This window comes from Anabrus simplex, chromosome 2 (assembly GCF_040414725.1).
Source record: "Anabrus simplex isolate iqAnaSimp1 chromosome 2, ASM4041472v1, whole genome shotgun sequence".
NCBI lineage: Eukaryota > Metazoa > Arthropoda > Insecta > Orthoptera > Tettigoniidae > Anabrus > Anabrus simplex.
Genome location: NC_090266.1, coordinates 741,780,836 through 741,798,393, shown reverse-complemented (window position 1 = coordinate 741,798,393; position 17,558 = coordinate 741,780,836). Strand labels below are relative to the sequence as shown.

Sequence of the window (17,558 nt, the reverse complement as noted above, 5' to 3'; positions counted from 1 at the left end):
TACTTTGATGTTAAGAATAGTAAATAGTTATATTTTCGCTTTCTTGTGTTCAAAATTGCAGGCATTACCATCGCAACCACATGATTTAAATCTGTCATCACTGCGACCTAACTATTGCCAACCAAGCTGATCTTATGTGCCCAGCACTGTACATGGATTAAATGATCCCCTACGACCACACACAATGTTTCATAACACTGGGCCATGTACGGGGCACTGTCACTAACAAACACTTTAACTGCATCATTTGGTACACTATAACTGCGCAGAGCTTCTAAAACAGCACGAGAGCAGTTTGTAACATTTCCTGCATCAAGATAGTTCACAGAAACAATGTGCAGCTCTCTTTTCGATCCGGCTGGGACTTGGAATATGATGATAAAAACACAACGGCCCATTCTATCTGTAGTTTCATCACAGAGGATGTTGATGTTCTTCCCCACTAGAGCCTCTGCCGTTCTTTCGTGGTGGTCAGATGCAACTTCTAGAAAGGAAGAAAGACCTCAAATTATAACAAAATAATTTAAAATTACTGGATCAATTGGGTACAGGTAAGATAGTTTCATATGGAAATCGCACTCAAATTCAGTATCCTTCAGTTTTGCGCGTGGTTTCGATGTCGAAATACCTAAACCGTACCCGATCAATGGAATCGAAACTTAACCGGTAAATATACTTCACGTAGAGTTATCAATCAATCAATCAATACTGATCTGCATTTAGGGCAGTCGCCCAGATGGCAGATTCCCTATCTGTTGTTTTCCAAGCCTTTTCCTAAATGATTTCAAAGAAATTGGTAATTTATTGAACATCTCCCTTGGTAAGTTATTCCAATCCCTAACTCCCCTTCTTATAAATGAAAATTTTCCCCAGTTTGTCCTCTTGAATTCCAACTTTATCTTCATATTGTGATCTTTCCTACATTTATAAACGCCACTCAAACTTATTCGTCTACTAATGTCATTCCACGCCACTCTCCGCTGACAGCTCGGAACATACCTCTTACGATATAGATGTTGATTCCCATAGGGAACCTGAAATATTTGTTTCCGAATGAGTAAATTTACAATACCAATATAAATGCACACGGGGGCAAAACGCTGGCAACCAGGAAAGAGTTGGCTGGAAAATTTATAACGTCCAATAACGGACCATTTATATTGATATTGTAAATTTACTCATTCGGAACAAATATTTCAGGTTCTCTATGGGAATCAACATCTATATCGTCTGATGGCCAGGCAGGCATCAATTTTTTATTGTGAGACAGGGTCTCTCATGGTGCATTGGCACTGCCGGTGGCTACATCTAGCCTACACAGTGGCCTCCACGATATGCACTGGCCAGCGTCTTGGTGGGTGTGCTAGGTACCAACTGATGAGCCCAGCCTAGCACACGGGGGCGAAACACTGGCAACCAGGAAAGAGTTGACTGGAAAATTTATAATGTCCAATAACGGACCATTTATATTGGTATTACATACCACTTAGTCGAGCAGCTCTTCTTCTTTCTCTCAATTTTTCCCAGCCCAAACTTTGCAACATTTTTGTAACGCTACTCTTTTGTCGGAAATCACCCAGAACAAATCAGGCTGCTTTTCTTTGGATTTTTTCCAGTTCTTGAATCAGGTAATCCTGGTGAATGCTCTCAAGCAAAGAGAGATCAGACTGTTTAACACTTTGTGGCAAGAAAAAAAAACTAAACGCTGATTTGGGCTTATTCATATCGTCCCTGTTCTGCCAAAACGGCGAATGTTACAATGCTCTTCCTATCCATTATTTCCCTTAAGACTGGTCACACCTTCCAGCCACATATTGATATTCGGTCCATCAGAACAATTTCCGTTGAGTTCCATTTTCCTATGTGCGTGTGTAAAAGAAAATGAACCTTACTGTACGGTACTGAAGGAATGTATGTTTGCATGACATTTACCCACTCCTAGTGTGTGATGTATTTAAGGTTCATTTTCCTTTACACACGCGCATAGGAAAATGAACTCAACGAAAATTGTTCTGATGGACCGCATATCAAAAGATGGCTGGAAGTCGTGACCAGTCTTAAGGGAAATAATGGATAGGATGAGCATTGTAACATTCCCCGTTTTGGCAGAACAGGGACGATATATAGAAGGAAGGTGGAGATCTTCAGCTTTAATGATATACCATTTCCGTTTTGGTAACTTTAAAACTTTAGAAACTATTACAAAATGAAGTTAGGCCTGCAGGGGTGTGTACCACATATGGGTATCGGCTGCATGTGAAGGAAAGAAGGTCTTTATGACGTACGGAGATCATGTCAAGGGGTTAAAAGAGAGTTCCCTTCAATGTGGGGTAAGATGAAATTAGTTGCATAAATATCCTCGTGGTAATCCTTGTGTGAACACAAGTAAACTACTGACTCAATACATAAGTAAATAAAACAATAAATACCAACTTAGCATTAATTTTAGCAACTTCACTGCACTTCAGGAGCACATCTATGCTGTAGAACACTTATATCCTGGTTCAGTATTGTCTATATCCGCCAAGTTTTTAATGGGAGGAATAGCATCTCGGAATACAGCCATGTAGCAGTTAATACAAACTTCGCCTTCATCTTGCAAATTATAAACTGCCAAGTTTAAATTCCATCTCAGCAATACGCCAGACTCTTCGGGTTTATACATCTCGAAAGCGTGATAACCATCACTGCTTACCACATTATCAATATGAACTATATTTTTCTTAACAGGCAAAGGACCCCGGTAGAGCAGATAGTGCCTAGCGCCTAGTCGGGCGTGTTGCTAGGATGGAATTTAAATTTGGCAGTTTATAACTTGCAAGATGAAGGCGAAGCTTGTATTAACTGCTACATGGCTGTATTCCGAGACGCTATTCCTCCTATTAAAAACTTTAAAATTGAAGGTTAAAAATTTCATAATGGTCCATATTGAACTGGGATTACAGTAAAAATAGATATGTTTTTGGTTCCACCTTTTTCAATACAAAATAATTTTGATGTAAATTACATCACAAGTCGGTCACAAATAGATGGTACTAGTTTCGACAACAAGGGGGAAGCAGGGGATTAGTTTTATGGCGGGCAGAGGGGTGAGGCAGTGGGGGTATCCGACATGGGTGGGTACTATGCACGATGTGGAAGATCGAGCTCAGATTTAAAGACCTGGTATTTTTTTAAATGATAATGAGGAAATCGAAAAGAGTATTAGGCTTCTCCAAAATTTTGTTTAGATTAAAATTAGGGTTAAAGTACTGGTCAAGATGTATAAAGCAATTTTCGATTTTGTTAAGAAGAGGACCTTTATTTACTATTTTGAGGATTTCTATGCCCTGTTTTATATTGGTAAAGTTGTGATTGGAATCAAATATATGTTGACCCACCACTGAAGATCTATTATATTTTAAAGCGTTAACCTGTTCCAAGTACCTGATAGCAAAACTGCGCCCGGTCTGTCCCACGTATGAAGAGCTACAGTTGCTACATTTGAATCTGTAGACTCCATATTTTGAAGAAATGTTAAATTTGTTCAATGAGGAGGTGTTATGTCGAACCTCTGATTTCCTGTTGTTAGTTCTGAAAGATATTCTCACATTATGCTTCTTTTTCCCCACTTACCTTTAATCTTTCTCATACCTAATTTGGCTTTAATTTTCTTATTAGGTCATTCTGGTCCCACAACGAACTGGGAATCCAACTATGGCTCTATAAAAATTATGACCTTCACGTGAACACCTCAAGAACCACCCGACCAAAGACTTTTAAGACTTTTATTTTTCACTACTTCTTAGATAAATGAATAAGAGACAGAGTAGAGGGAAAATTGGCAGAAAACCAGTATGGATTCAGAAGAGGCAGGTCCACATTTGACCCAATATTTACATTGCGTCAAATGTTGGTATTGGGAATATGGAAAGCACGTGGTAGTAACGTTTCTAGATATTGAAAATGCGTATGACAGTGTCCCAATGAATTTGGTTTGGAAAACATTGACAGAGGCACAGATTGGGAATGAAACAATGCAGATGGTAATAGCATTGTATAAAAATTGCAAAAGCTGTGTTAGAACCGAAGTGGGTCAAACTGAATGGTTCAGAGTTGAGACAAGCTTAAGACATGGAAGTGTATTGTCTCCCTTAGTCTTGATTATCGTCATGGATAGAATTCTACATAATATCAAGGAGAAGATGATGGGTGAGCGAGTAAAGTCTATGCTCTTCGCTGATGACATTGTAGTTTGGGGAGATAATGCAGAGGAAGTACAGACCCAAGTTGAATTATGGATTGAGGAGATAAATTTTGGAATGAAGATTAGTACTGCAAAAAGCAAGACTTTGATCATGACGAGAGGTAACAGGAAATCCAGGGGAATTATAAAAATATGAAATGAACCTCTCTTGAAGTAGTGAGAAATTTTAAATATTTGAGCAGCATGATGTCACAAGTTGGAAATTTGGATGGAGAAATTGATTTAAGAATACAGCAGTCTGCAAGTTTCTACCAGTGTGTGAGACACCGTATGGAACAAAGATGTGCCAATGAAATGCAAGAAGGTTTTATACTCGTCCTAATATAAACCTATACTGACCTATGCTTCAGCAGCCTGGATGTTGACTAAGTGGAACCAAAGTAAGATACAAGCAGCTGAAATGAGGTTCTTGAGAAGCATACAGGGAAAGACAAGACAGGATAGAATACGAAATGAGGAAATAAGGAGAAGCGTGGGAGTGCATAAACTTCAAGAAGAGAGTGATATAGCAATGCTAAAATGGTTTGGACACATGATGAGAATGCCAGGAGAGAGAATACCAAAGAGAACATTCATAGATACAGAGACTGCAGAGAGGCCTGGGAGATGGCCTAGAATGAGATGGAGAGCTCTATTGTGGACTGTATTGCAAATAGAAGAGTTGACTGCAATAAACTACTGGAAGAGGAATGGTGGAAAGATCGAGTAAGGTGGAGGGATTTAGTACACTACCCTACCCAGAGAGAATCTGGAAAAGGGAATTGATGAAGAAAGAAGAAGGAGTAGGACACTAAAACTTATGATCTTTGAAAATATGATATTCATGTAAAAAGTATACTTTATTTATTTAATTAATTAATATATTAGGCATTTATGTTGACAATTGGGCTTCAGTGAGAATTGATGGTAGAATGAGTTCTTGGTTCAGGGTACTTACAGGGGTTAGACAAGGCTGTAATCTTTCACCTTTGCTGTTCGTAGTTTACATGGATCATCTGCTGAAAGGTATAAAATGGCAGGGAGGGATTCAGTTAGGTGGAAATGTAGTAAGCAGTTTGGCCTATGTTGACGACTTGGTCTTAATAGCAGATTCTGCCGAAAGCCTGCAGTCTAATATCTTGGAACTTGAAAATAGGTGCAATGAGTATGGTATGAAAATTAGCCTCTCGAAGACTAAATTGATGTCAGTGGGTAAGAAATTCAACAGAATTGACTGTCAGATTGGTGATACAAAGCTAGAACAGGTCGATAGTTTCAAGTATTTAGGTTGTATGTTCTCCCAGGATGGTAATATAGTAAGTGAGATTGAATCAAGGTGTAGTAAAGCTAACGCAGTGAGCTCGCAGTTGTGATCAGCAGTATTCTGTAAGAAGGAAATCAGCTCCCAGACGAAACTATCTTTACATCGGTCTGTTTTCAGACCAACTTTGCTTTACGGGAGCGAAAGCTGGGTGGACTCAGGATATCTTATTCATAAGTTAAGAGTAACAGACATGAAAGTAGCAAGAATGATTGCTGGTACAAACAGGTGGGAACAATGGCAGGAAGGTACTTGGAATGAGGAGATAAAGGCTAATTTAGGAATGAACTCGATGGATGAAGCTGTACGCATAAACCGGCTTCGGTGGTGGGGTCATGTGAGGCGAATGGAGGAGGATAGGTTACCTAGGAGAATAATGGACTCTGCTATGGAAGGTAAGAGAAGCAGAGGGAGACCAAGACGACGATGGTTAGACTCAGTTTTTAACGATTTAAAGATAAGAGGTGTAGAACTAAATGAGGCCACAACACTAGTTGCAAATCGAGGATTGTGGCGACGTTTAATAAATTCTCAGAGGCTTGCAGACTGAACGCTGAAAGGCATAACAGTCTATAGTAATAATGTATGTATGTAATGTAATATATTAATTAAGAGTCTGATGTGAAGCAATTCTCTGTTGTCATCATACTTAGAAATATTACGTCAAGTTTCAAAATGTGGTCTTTAATTTCTCTCCCTTTAAATCCTGCTCTGATTTGATTTTCCTATGTCCATTCATAGTTCCAAAACCATCAAATTGTATAGTAGTTAATAAAGCCAAACTTTAGAATTATTCTGACAAATTCTAAAAATGTGGCATTTTACTGCCTGCAGGTAGTCCTATTCTTGGTGAAAACTCTGAAAAAGTCTCTGGTTTACAAATTATTGTCAACAAGGCCTGATGCTGTAGCCCATTATGTTCAATATCTGGATACTCGTATGCAGCTTAATGAGCTCACAGACTTGCTAACGTGAGTATATTGGATTTCTGTTTCCACTTGTAATAAGACTGAGTCACTCGTAGAGTATTCTTCACCTATTGGGATTTATTGTAATTTTTTTGCAGTGTTGGTTGCATTCACGTCATTGAGTTATATCTCATCTTAGTAATATTTCTTACACTATCTATAATATTACATGTATATTTGAAATTTTTACTATTTAACTTTGATGATGTTAGATCCACAAATTTAATTTGTATTTCATATTTTCACCTATTATTTAAATTTTATTGTTGGTCACTTTAAACTCACACGGTACTGTGAATTCAATCACTAAATTATTTTGCATGTAAGAATGGAATCAATCTACCAGTGTGTGAATCCAACCACTATTTTGAGTTCTTAAGTTAAGTATTTTAAAAACGTATCAAATTTTAAAACAGCCTTAATTTGTAAAAATAGTACATGTTTAATTCTAATAGTAGTGCTATGCAAAACATTTGAATTAACGTATTTACTCACGTAATTTTCTCCCTCGTGTAATTTCCCCTCCCTGATTTTTAGAACGAAAATTTGGAGAAAAAATTTAATTGCATATCCCACCCCCTATTTTATCTACGGTTTCCACTAGTTGCGAACCACGGACTTATCTCACCTTTGTGATTCATGCCAATGTACAGAAATCGGAAACTAATTTGGAAATTCCAGTTAATGTTTCCCGTGCTAGGAGAGGAGGAAGTGACTGATTACTCAACATTTCCGCACCCACGGCCAGAACACACCTGTGACTGCTAGCCATAACTCGCCCTTGTTATCAGCTGTGACTCGCACACGTACAGTAATCGCTTTCAACTGTGTTCTTTCGTGTGAATTGTTGTGCAAAGTGTTTGTTAGTGACGTGATAGGAAAGAAAAACAGTAGTTACGATGTACAATTTAAATTGACTGTAATAGAATTTGCTGAAAATAACGGCAATCGTGCTGCATCTCGTGAATTTTCCATAGCACCATCACACATGTGCTAATGGCGGAAGCAGAAAGAAGAATTACAATGTACCAAGAAAACAACTTTATCATTTCGGGGACCAAAAACCGGCAAGCGTCCAGAAATTGAAAAAGAAATTATTTAATCATTATAAAATATCAAAGCCATTTCTTATTAACAGTGCTGATCTAGTTATTTTATTATTATTATTATTATTATTATTATTATTATTATTATTATTATTATTATTAATTATATACAGTTGTATCAGCACACACTTTATTAAAACATAACCGGTTTTCGGACACTAAGGTCCATCATCAGTGTTAAATTTTAAATTTAATTTCACATAAGTGTGTCGTCAAAATTGGTTGAAATGAGTTTAAAATGTAGCCCTGTTGACATCAACTGTGAAAATAAGGAAAAGAAAACAAAAGTGTAAAAGTATGAGAATAATACATATAAACTTACAATGTTGTTGTAAAAGGTATGGACATACCATAGGAAGGGCTAGCTTTTCCTCGTGCTCAGGCTGTTGGTCGAGTACTGACAAACGTTCAGCTTTAAGTACGGAACCGTGCTGCAAGCACATGATGTTACGTCACCTCAAGGTTTCGTTGGAAGCACCTGGTGTTACGTCAACTCAAATTGTAAACAAAATGTTGCTTGCGGCTGTTTCATTTAAAATTTTATCTGGTTCCCTTGTCTGCGCCAAAAATATCTCAATGTTTTCACGTGTATTTAATTCAGATCCATAATTACCCTTAAAAATTAACTTCATGCCCTTTTCGATCCCTAGAAAGCTGTGGTTATTGTTGTAAATGTGTTCCGCAAAAGCTGAATATCTGTTGTACTTTATTGCCTTGAAATGTTCTTGATATCCTTGATTTAAGGTTCGCCTAGTTCTTCCTATATAAAACATTTTACAGTCGTCACAAGTGAGCCTGTATACTCCCGAATTGGTATATATATCTTTTTTATTGACACTATGTGCATTATATATATGTTCTGATATTTTATTTCTGGTTCGAATAGCTGTTGAAATTTCTTAAATATATTCGCAATTTTAAAAACTTGACTTCCAAAATATGTAAATGTTACAAATTGATTACGTTCACGGATTTTCTTTCTTTTCTCGTGGTTTTTCTTTTTTTCTCCATTTTCCTTCTTACGTATAAGATTGTCTATCATTTCTGGGTTGTAGCCATTTGCTTTAGCAATTTGTTTTATTATTCTAATTTCTTTCAGTTTGTTTTCATTACTCAGGGTAAGTTTTAATAATCAATTAATATAGCTGTTGTAAGCTGCTTGTTTGAGTTCCTGGGTGGTTGGAGTTTTTATTGATGGTGGTGATAGCCTGTGTGGGTTTCCTAAAATATCGAAATCTATCCTATTGTTGGTTTTTGTTAATGTGAGGTTCAAGAAATTTAACTTTTTATCGATTTCTTTCTCCATAGTGAATTTAATGTTGCTGTCAAGCAAATTCAAACAACCCAGAAATGTTTCGGGAGTAATGAGGTCTCCATTTAAACATACTACCATGTCGTCAACAAAATGGACCCATAATTTTATTTCTTTCTGATATGTGTTCAAGATGGTTTTCTCAAGATTATTTAAATAAATATTGGCTAAGAAACCTGATAGTGGACCCCCCATTGGTAAACCTGTGTTTTGCTGGTACAGTAGTACTTCCCGTTGAATGTAAAGTAATTATTTTCTAATATTAGAGTTAATAAGTTTACCGTTTCATTAATTTCTATGTGACTTAGTCTGTCTTGATTCTTTAAATTTTCTTCTATTACGTATATAGTCTCTTTGATAGGAATGTTGGAATACATGTTGGTCACGTCATATGATACCATTATACAGTAGAGTCTCGATTATCCAACCTAAACAGGACCTGGAGTACGTCGGATCACCGAAAATGTCGGATAATACAGAATAACTTCGAGAATGAAGTGAAACAAACAGGAAGGCTATAATCTAGTACTAAAACAATGACATGTTTTACGGTACTCTATTTATTGAATTATCATTTCAGTTGTACAGTACATGCAGTATTGAACGAAAACATTCCAAATTACAAGTGATGAAAATCATTTTTTGTCCGTATTGAAAGTTTCATAAAGTATATAGGAAAATATTTAAAAAAATTTATTTCCACCTATTCAATACAATACAAGATGTTGGCATTTATGTTAAAACATTTTTCAAATGTGAGACATGTTTTGCCTCTTACTGTGAGGCATCTTCAGTCACTAATCAAAGCCTTATTACTTTTGTCAGGCAACATTTCAAACATTCTACAGCTATTATAAAAATGTTCATGAAACAATTAAAAATCTAATATAATGATGAACTCATGTGTAGTTTACTTGATGAAAAGGACGTCATTAGATGGTACAATAGTACGGATGATGGCTTGAAGCCTTAGTCAATATTAGATTTTAAATACATAGTGGAAAGCATCTAAAATCAATTTCGTTGAAAATATACAATACATTTAAATGATATTAAAATAGTATGTTCTTAGGTGGTACACTTAAAAATGGAGGTATCATATGATTATAAGTGACAGTTGGTGGCTTAAAGCCGTAGTCAGAGTTTGAAGCATAAGTAAAATAACACGTTAATATATAGTAAATGAATATGAAATAGATTACATTAATGAATATAAAATGTAAAGGAAAAACATTCCAAATGCTGGGCAGTTGTTATTGACGCCAGCGTATATTTGCCCGTAATGTTTAATGGTCAACAGTTCATAGGTTATTTATAGATTGGTTCAGCGAGATTGTGTTGACAACGAAGTTTAAAGTTGGCTTAAATTTATTTTGAGTAAATCTGAGTAAGTTTGTAGAGATGATGATTAGCTGTTATTCTCTACGTTGATAAGATTTTGACACGAAGGTTGAATGGCCGTTGTTTTCATAACTGATTGACAATATATTTTTAAAACGATATTGGAAATTTTATATTATTGACAAATGTTGTGGGAGTTTGATGGGGCTGTTGAAATAATGTTGAAAGTTGGCTTAAATTTATTTTGAGTAAATCTGAGTAAGTTTGTAGAGATGATGATTAGCTGTTATTCTCTACGTTGATAAGATTTTGACACGAAGGTTGAATGGCCGTTGTTTTCATAACTGATTGACAATATATTTTTAAAACGATATTGGAAATTTTATATTATTGACAAATGTTGTGGGAGTTTGATGGGGCTGTTGAAATAATGTTGTTGATTGGTTGGTTCGGAAATGAAGAAAAAAACTGTATTAAATTTTGATGAGAATAAAAGAAACTTGGGAAGGTTATGTCAAAGTGTTGATGGAGAGAGGATGTTGGTGCTTACCTATGGCGTTGCTGGCCCGTTTGACTTGTTGTGTGAATCGTTGTCAGGATACTAGTGGTCGCTAACGTTTTTACTCCTTGTGTTGTACGTATGTCGTCTGTGCGGAGGGGATGGGTTGGAGGGGGCGGGGCTGTAGGCTTCTGATTGGCGCACGGAAGGGAGTTGTGTATAGTGGGGGAAGCGGAGGGGCGTGAAGCATTTATTGGCTTAAGATTGGTCCGTGGAGGTGAGTTACGTAAGTTGGGAGGGGAAGGGGGGTGTGATGTGTTTGTTGACGTGGAAGGAGTGTTTATTGATACTGTATTGAAAATATTGAAGAAATTTTTGTCCTGAAGGTTTACTTTATTAAACAATGCCACCATTTGGTCATATAAAGGGCTTCTATTGTCTATTGCATCATTTAAGTTCTTATTAGCATTGAATTTTTTGTCCAAAAATATATATAAATTCTCGAATTCGGTCATGAGTCTACCTTTTTTAAATCTTTTTAAAATTCGAAGGTCCTGTTCAATTGTGGTAAAATTGTGCCCAGTTTCTTTCATGTGATTGCTCATTGCTGAGTGTTTATTATGTTTCTGAGCATTGAAATGCTCGGAGTACCTAGTTATGAAGCTTCTTCCTGTTTGTCTGATATATGAGAGCAGCACACATGAGAATTATCTGCTGACAGTGATGACTGTTGTTAGCGTGGGCTGCAACTTACCATTATTGTAGACCAGTTCGTCCAGAATTCGAAGCACTGGTCACCTACGGAACAGTTGTTACTACCGAGCTCGATAGCTGCAGTTGCTTAAGTGCGGCCAGTATCCAGTATTCGGGAGATAGTAGATTCGAACCCCACTGTCGGCAGCCCTGAAGATGGTTTTCCGTGGTTTCCCACTTCCACACCAGGCAAATGCTGGGGCTGTACCTTAATTAAGACCATGGCCGCTTCCTTCCCACTCCCATCGTCACCATAAGACTTATCTGTGTCGGTGCGACGTAAAGCAACTAGAAAAAGAAAAAAAAAACAGTTGTTACTATGCCACACCATTTCCGATTGTTAAGAGAATAAGTAAATGATCAGATTCTCACCACCTGATCGCAGTCACCTTGTTTTGTGGTACTTACACATAAACAACAAAGAAAATATATAATTGTATTGAATTTTTTGTCCAAAAATATATTTTTTTGGTATAATTGTATTATTTGTTGAATGTTCTTGCATATTAGAAAAGTATTTTTAAGTGAAACTTTTCTCCTCTTCAGTTCACAGCCATCTCCAAAGTACAGGTTTAAGGTTGTCTATGTGTTTGTGGGTTAAAATATCTGAATATCCCAAGAAAGATCTTGCAGTATCATTTTTGTTTGTGGGAGTGAAAATAGTTTGTAAGTAGCAATAGACAGTTTGATGGTCTTTATCAATCATTCTCTGAAGAATATTGTAAACTTTATATTTCTCTCTGTTAGCAGTACAAGAATTTGCCAGTAGAATTTATCAAATTCACTAGAATTAATGGTTTTTTAAATTCAAATTATGTCAGAAGGGTTGTGATTGACACAAGGTAATATTTCACAAGTAGGCATTGCACTCTTTTACCAGGATTCCACTGGTGCTTAGTTTCTTGAAATACCTTTAATATGTGCTTTATGCATATTTTGCACCTTTTCCACTTAATCCATAGATTGTAGGTCTTGCACATCAATGTATTGTGCATAAATGGGAAACTACAGAATACCATCTTAAGGGCTGCCCACAGTCAGCAGCAGGTCTACATATGACATTGCCACTAGCTTCTCACCAGGGCAGCCACTGTTTGAATATTGGTTAATGCATGTGGAATTTTTGAAATGATGAAACATCATGGCTCTATTGTTTGGATTCCATGTAAAATTAGAAGACTCATGGCTATGATCACAATATTGACAATCGTGTAGAACTACAAGCTCGCTTGAGAGAGAGAGAAACATCAATTTCATATTCATCCTTGATGAAAAGAAATATGAACTAAGAAGAAATATTCCTTCCTCTTCACTTAAAATATTTCATTTTATTTTTCTTGATTCATTAGTACCTGATATGTTGCAGGTTCCCTATGGGAATCAACACCTATATCATGTTGCTACTTTCCGCTTTATTTTGTAAACTTTTAGATTCCATATTTCAGTATTTATAGTTCGTTGTTTTGAATTTCTTTCAGGTACCTGGGACGAAATCGTGATGCTGCTGTAAGTTCAGAAATAAAACATACTTTCTATAAAAGCTTTCTAGAATCTTTTTTAGTTAGTTTCATTGTATGGAAAGTTAATCCGCTTTAGAATCTTTGCAATTATGCTTATTTGGATAATCCTCTACCGACTCTCAGAAGTGTGTTATGTTACTAAGAAATTTGGAAGTTATACTTCTTTTAGGTTATTTTCCAAATTTCCTTCAGTCTCCTACAGAGTGAGTTAACCATGCGGTAAGGGTCACGCAGCTGTGAGCTTGCATTTGGGAGATAGTGGGTTCGAACCCCACTGTCAGCAGCCCTGAAGATGGTTTTTTGTGGTTTCACATTTTCACACCAGACAAATGCTGGGGCTGTACCTTAATTAAGGTCACGGCTGGTTCCTTCCCACTCCTAGCCCTTTCCTATTCCATCATTGCCATAAGACCTATCTGTGTCGGAGTGACGTAAAAGCTCTCTTCTACACATCCTGCCGTAATTGCATGAGCGACTTACTCCTCATTGATTTAAAATTATTAAAGTTGAATTGAAGTGAAAAAATATTAAAATATTCATGAAATGAAATAATCGTCAGACTATGTACTCTCACTTCCTTCTAACCTGATTACTTATACATACAATATTTGATAGGCACCAGCTACAACTCAATGCAGCAATAATAAAATGAGAGTCTTCAATATCTCTAGGGTATAAGGTAATAAGCTTACTTTTGACAACATATCATATAGGTTCTGGGAGAAGGTGATTGGTGTTCGATTTCCCCATTAAATTTTAGGTCATCTAATTCAACCACTGAAATAGAACGATAAATAAATTTGATATTGATAAAATATATTCTTTAAATTTTGACTTTAAATCACAAGATTTGCTGCGATAATTTACAATATAAAACTATGACATTACAACTGAAAGAAACTAGGCATTAAATTTGAAATCCTATTGACCAGACATTTAAAAGTTGTACAAGAAATTTATCCCTCACTGGTTCACTTTACAGTACCTCGAACACTTTGAGTGTTATTACGACGTATTCCTTTGAGCTGGTATCACCTATAGGTATATCAAGTCTAATTCGGTGATGTATCCTTTTTGTTTCACTGACGAGATATAGCATGGCTTGAAATTGGGTTCACACTTGACAATCAACTTTACAAGTAATTCACCGATAACTGTTAATCTGCATAACGACGACTCAATATTCGGCTGTCACCGAACTGACACAACAACTCAACCTAACAGATGCATGAAACACACTCCGAACATATAATCCATATGGTGACTGAAGACTAAGTATCCATGTAACTGCTGCTTCTCCATTTGACTGACTCACCAGCTGTGGCCTTACTCTCCATACGACTATCCATGGACCAAGGCTCCATCCATCTGACTACAACACTTCATGGCAAGTCTCTTCTTCCAACTCCTTCCAACCAACTGTGGCCTCACTCTACTTCCAAATGACTGACACTATGATATACAGCTCATATATACCGGGTGGTACAGCTGCCCCTATTTTTTCCCGAATATATGCAACCAGCTAAGACGTAAATGCCTCTTAGTCCCATCTTGCGCAACACCTTACAGCAATGTTATGTGCAGTTAACCCGATGTAGACTTCTCCGCACAATGGAAAAATGGTACAAGAGGCAGTAAGTGAGGTCCATCTCAAAAACACTGTATCATTTTATGTAGAGCGGTGTCCAATACTCTACTAATTTTTACGAAATGTTACTATACTGTACAAACCATAAACACGCCTATAGCTGTCGGTAGAGAATTGCGCACCTGATTGGTCCAAGAGGCCATTTTCTTTTGATAGAAAGGGCGGTCGTGGTATTATAGAAAACGTGATAGGGTAAGACCAATTACAGACATGTCAATGCACCACCATTTTGTACAGTCTCATCACATCGAAATTGATAGAAACGTGTTTTGCACTGTAGTTTATAATCTGTGGCACGCAAATGCTGTACAGCAGATGTGATAGCTTACGCCATGTAATTACTACCGTTAGAGCGATCAAAAACGGCATAAAACGGGACCATAAGGCTGTAACTTATCAGTAACTTGTCGAAGCGGGAACTTCCGCTCTCCTCGTGAATACAGAGTTACAAGGATGGCACTTGTACGTTGCAAATAGCTGCGCGGAATTACGTATGGAAGACGTACCTCGATAGGTTACTTGAAGCAGGAAGGGTTCCAACCATTCTTGAGTCATGCATTTTTTAATGTCATTTCGTATTCGCCTAGGCATCGTTTACGAAGACCTTTCTGAAGTCTCCGATATTCTTCTACGGAAGTTATAATAAACAGGTATCATAAATATCGCTACATGCGCACCGATTTTGAATACCACCTGAAACATAACGCTGGACTCATTCAACCAAGTAACGCGTAGAAAATGGTTGCAACTATCTGGGCGTAAGAGAGACGCGATTCTTTAGTTCACTGTGGTGTTTGCACATTCGAGTTCAGAACTTTTAACATCAACGATCAGTATCGAAGCGATAGCCTAGGTAATTCCATTAGTACAGAGCTACGAGACCAATTTTTTGTCGCCTGCAGTGGCTACATGGCACCAATCGCAGCGAGCATACGATATGTTAGCAGGCATTTAGAGTTCGAATCTAGTTACGAGCTTTTCAATTTTATTTTTATATTATACTTGTAAGGCCATTCGTAATAAATATTTAACGTTCTTAAGTCTCAAAAGTAATTTGCCACCTTTACAAAGAAAGCATACATACAAAAGGAATAATAACATGCGACTTCCATATAGCAAACGACTACAGGGAATGAAGCGCAGTGCACGTGTTGTCAACATTCTGACCCACCCATTCAACCAAGCAACTGCGCACGTTCGACTCGAAGACCAACTGACAGCGGTCTACACGTCATACGTAGGGCACATGAAACAGCATATCATAATCCTAGCAGCAACGTGTGAGCACGTACTGTACGGTTAGCACGAAAGCAAACATTATGTATTCATGGGATGATTATGTGAATATGGTACTACTTTATGGAGAAGCAAGGTAAAATGCACAGGAAGCCAGACGCTTGTATCAAGAACGATTTCCTGGACGAAGGCTGCCAATTGCAGATACATTTCGACGTGTTGAAAGACGGTTGCGTGCAACGGGGTCATTTCATACATTACCCCCCGTTCGGGATGCTCCAGTGACGTCTGGAAATAACGACGAAGCTGTTCAAAATGCAATTGCATACAACCCGCACACAAGCTCACGGGCCATAGGAAATGAACTGAACATCAGTCATGTATCTGTAATGCGAATATTGCACCACCATAAATTCCACCCTTTCCATCAACAGCTGAACCAGGAACTTCACGGAGATGACTTTCCAAAACGGATAGAATTTTCACAATGGATATTACAAAGAGTTGAAGCTGATGTGAATTTCTTAATGGACATTCTCTTTAGTGATGAATCCAGATTTCACAACAACGGAACTGTTAATCGTCACAACTTCCATTACTGGAGCGTTGAAAATCCTCACTGGATCAGGGGAGCTCGATTTCAGGTACAATGGGGCGTCAACGTGTGGTGCGGGATACTAGGTGACAAGATAATTGGACCATATTTCTTCGAAGGAAACCTCACGGGACGACGCTATCTAGAGTTTTTTCGTGAGTACCTCCCACTCTTATTGGAGGATGTGCCCCTTATGACACGGTTACGGATGTGGTTCCAGCAGGATGGAGCTCCCCCACACTGGTCGTTGGCAGTACGGAACCACTTGCATAGGACATATCCTGGACGATGGATTGGACGAGGGGGTCCGGTCACATGGCCGGCTAGATCACCTGACCTTACTCCACTCGACTTTTTCCTCTGGTGTTATTTCAAGGAAAGAGTCTATGAGCAGGAGCCTGAGAGCCCGAATCATTTACGGCGGCTCATCACGGAAGCCTGCCGGCAGATTCCACCACATATGTTGCAGCAAGCAAGAATGTCTCTCCTCCACCGTGCTCAGATGTGCATTAATGAAGCAGGTGGTCATTTTGAACATTTGCTTCATTAATCGAATGGCCATGCATAAGCCCATCGCACCGCTGTCGGTACAATCTCACTTTATTGCAAATAGCTCTTTTAAGAGCTCCTTAAAAAACAAACATAGCTGAGTACCTGCAATATGAGAACTGATCATGATTTAGATTTGTCGTCAACAACACGACTCTCACGAACATCAACAACGCAATAAAAATATTCGTCGTACACAGGACTCGAACCACCTACTAATGAACACCGGTACTCTCCTGTAACTTTTAGCAAGCTCAGCTATCACGGGTTGGCGTTTAGCGCTGTTGTGTTGCTGCTACTTCTAGTCATTCACCAATAACATTCTCTGTACAGGACGTTTCTGCGATACATAATTTTCACGATTCTTTACCATCAATCGGTATTTTATCATTAATGCTGATTTGCTTGACACGAATAAACGAATTATGGAAAGCGTTGTAAGAGCAGACATTGTAGTGAGTAGTCAAGGTCAATATTTTTAGGTT

General features: G+C 37.7%; 1 protein-coding gene across 1 annotated transcript in view; it reads left to right on the top strand.

Annotated features, from left to right (window-relative positions):
* Positions 1-17,558, top strand: part of Vps16B (Vacuolar protein sorting 16B) — a 138,745-nt gene that overhangs the window by 51,531 nt on the left and 69,656 nt on the right. The window contains exons 6-7 of the mRNA XM_067139420.2: positions 6,381-6,517; positions 13,004-13,031. Of these exons, the coding sequence (XP_066995521.2) occupies positions 6,381-6,517; positions 13,004-13,031 (165 nt within the window). The remainder of the gene's footprint in view (positions 1-6,380; positions 6,518-13,003; positions 13,032-17,558) is intronic.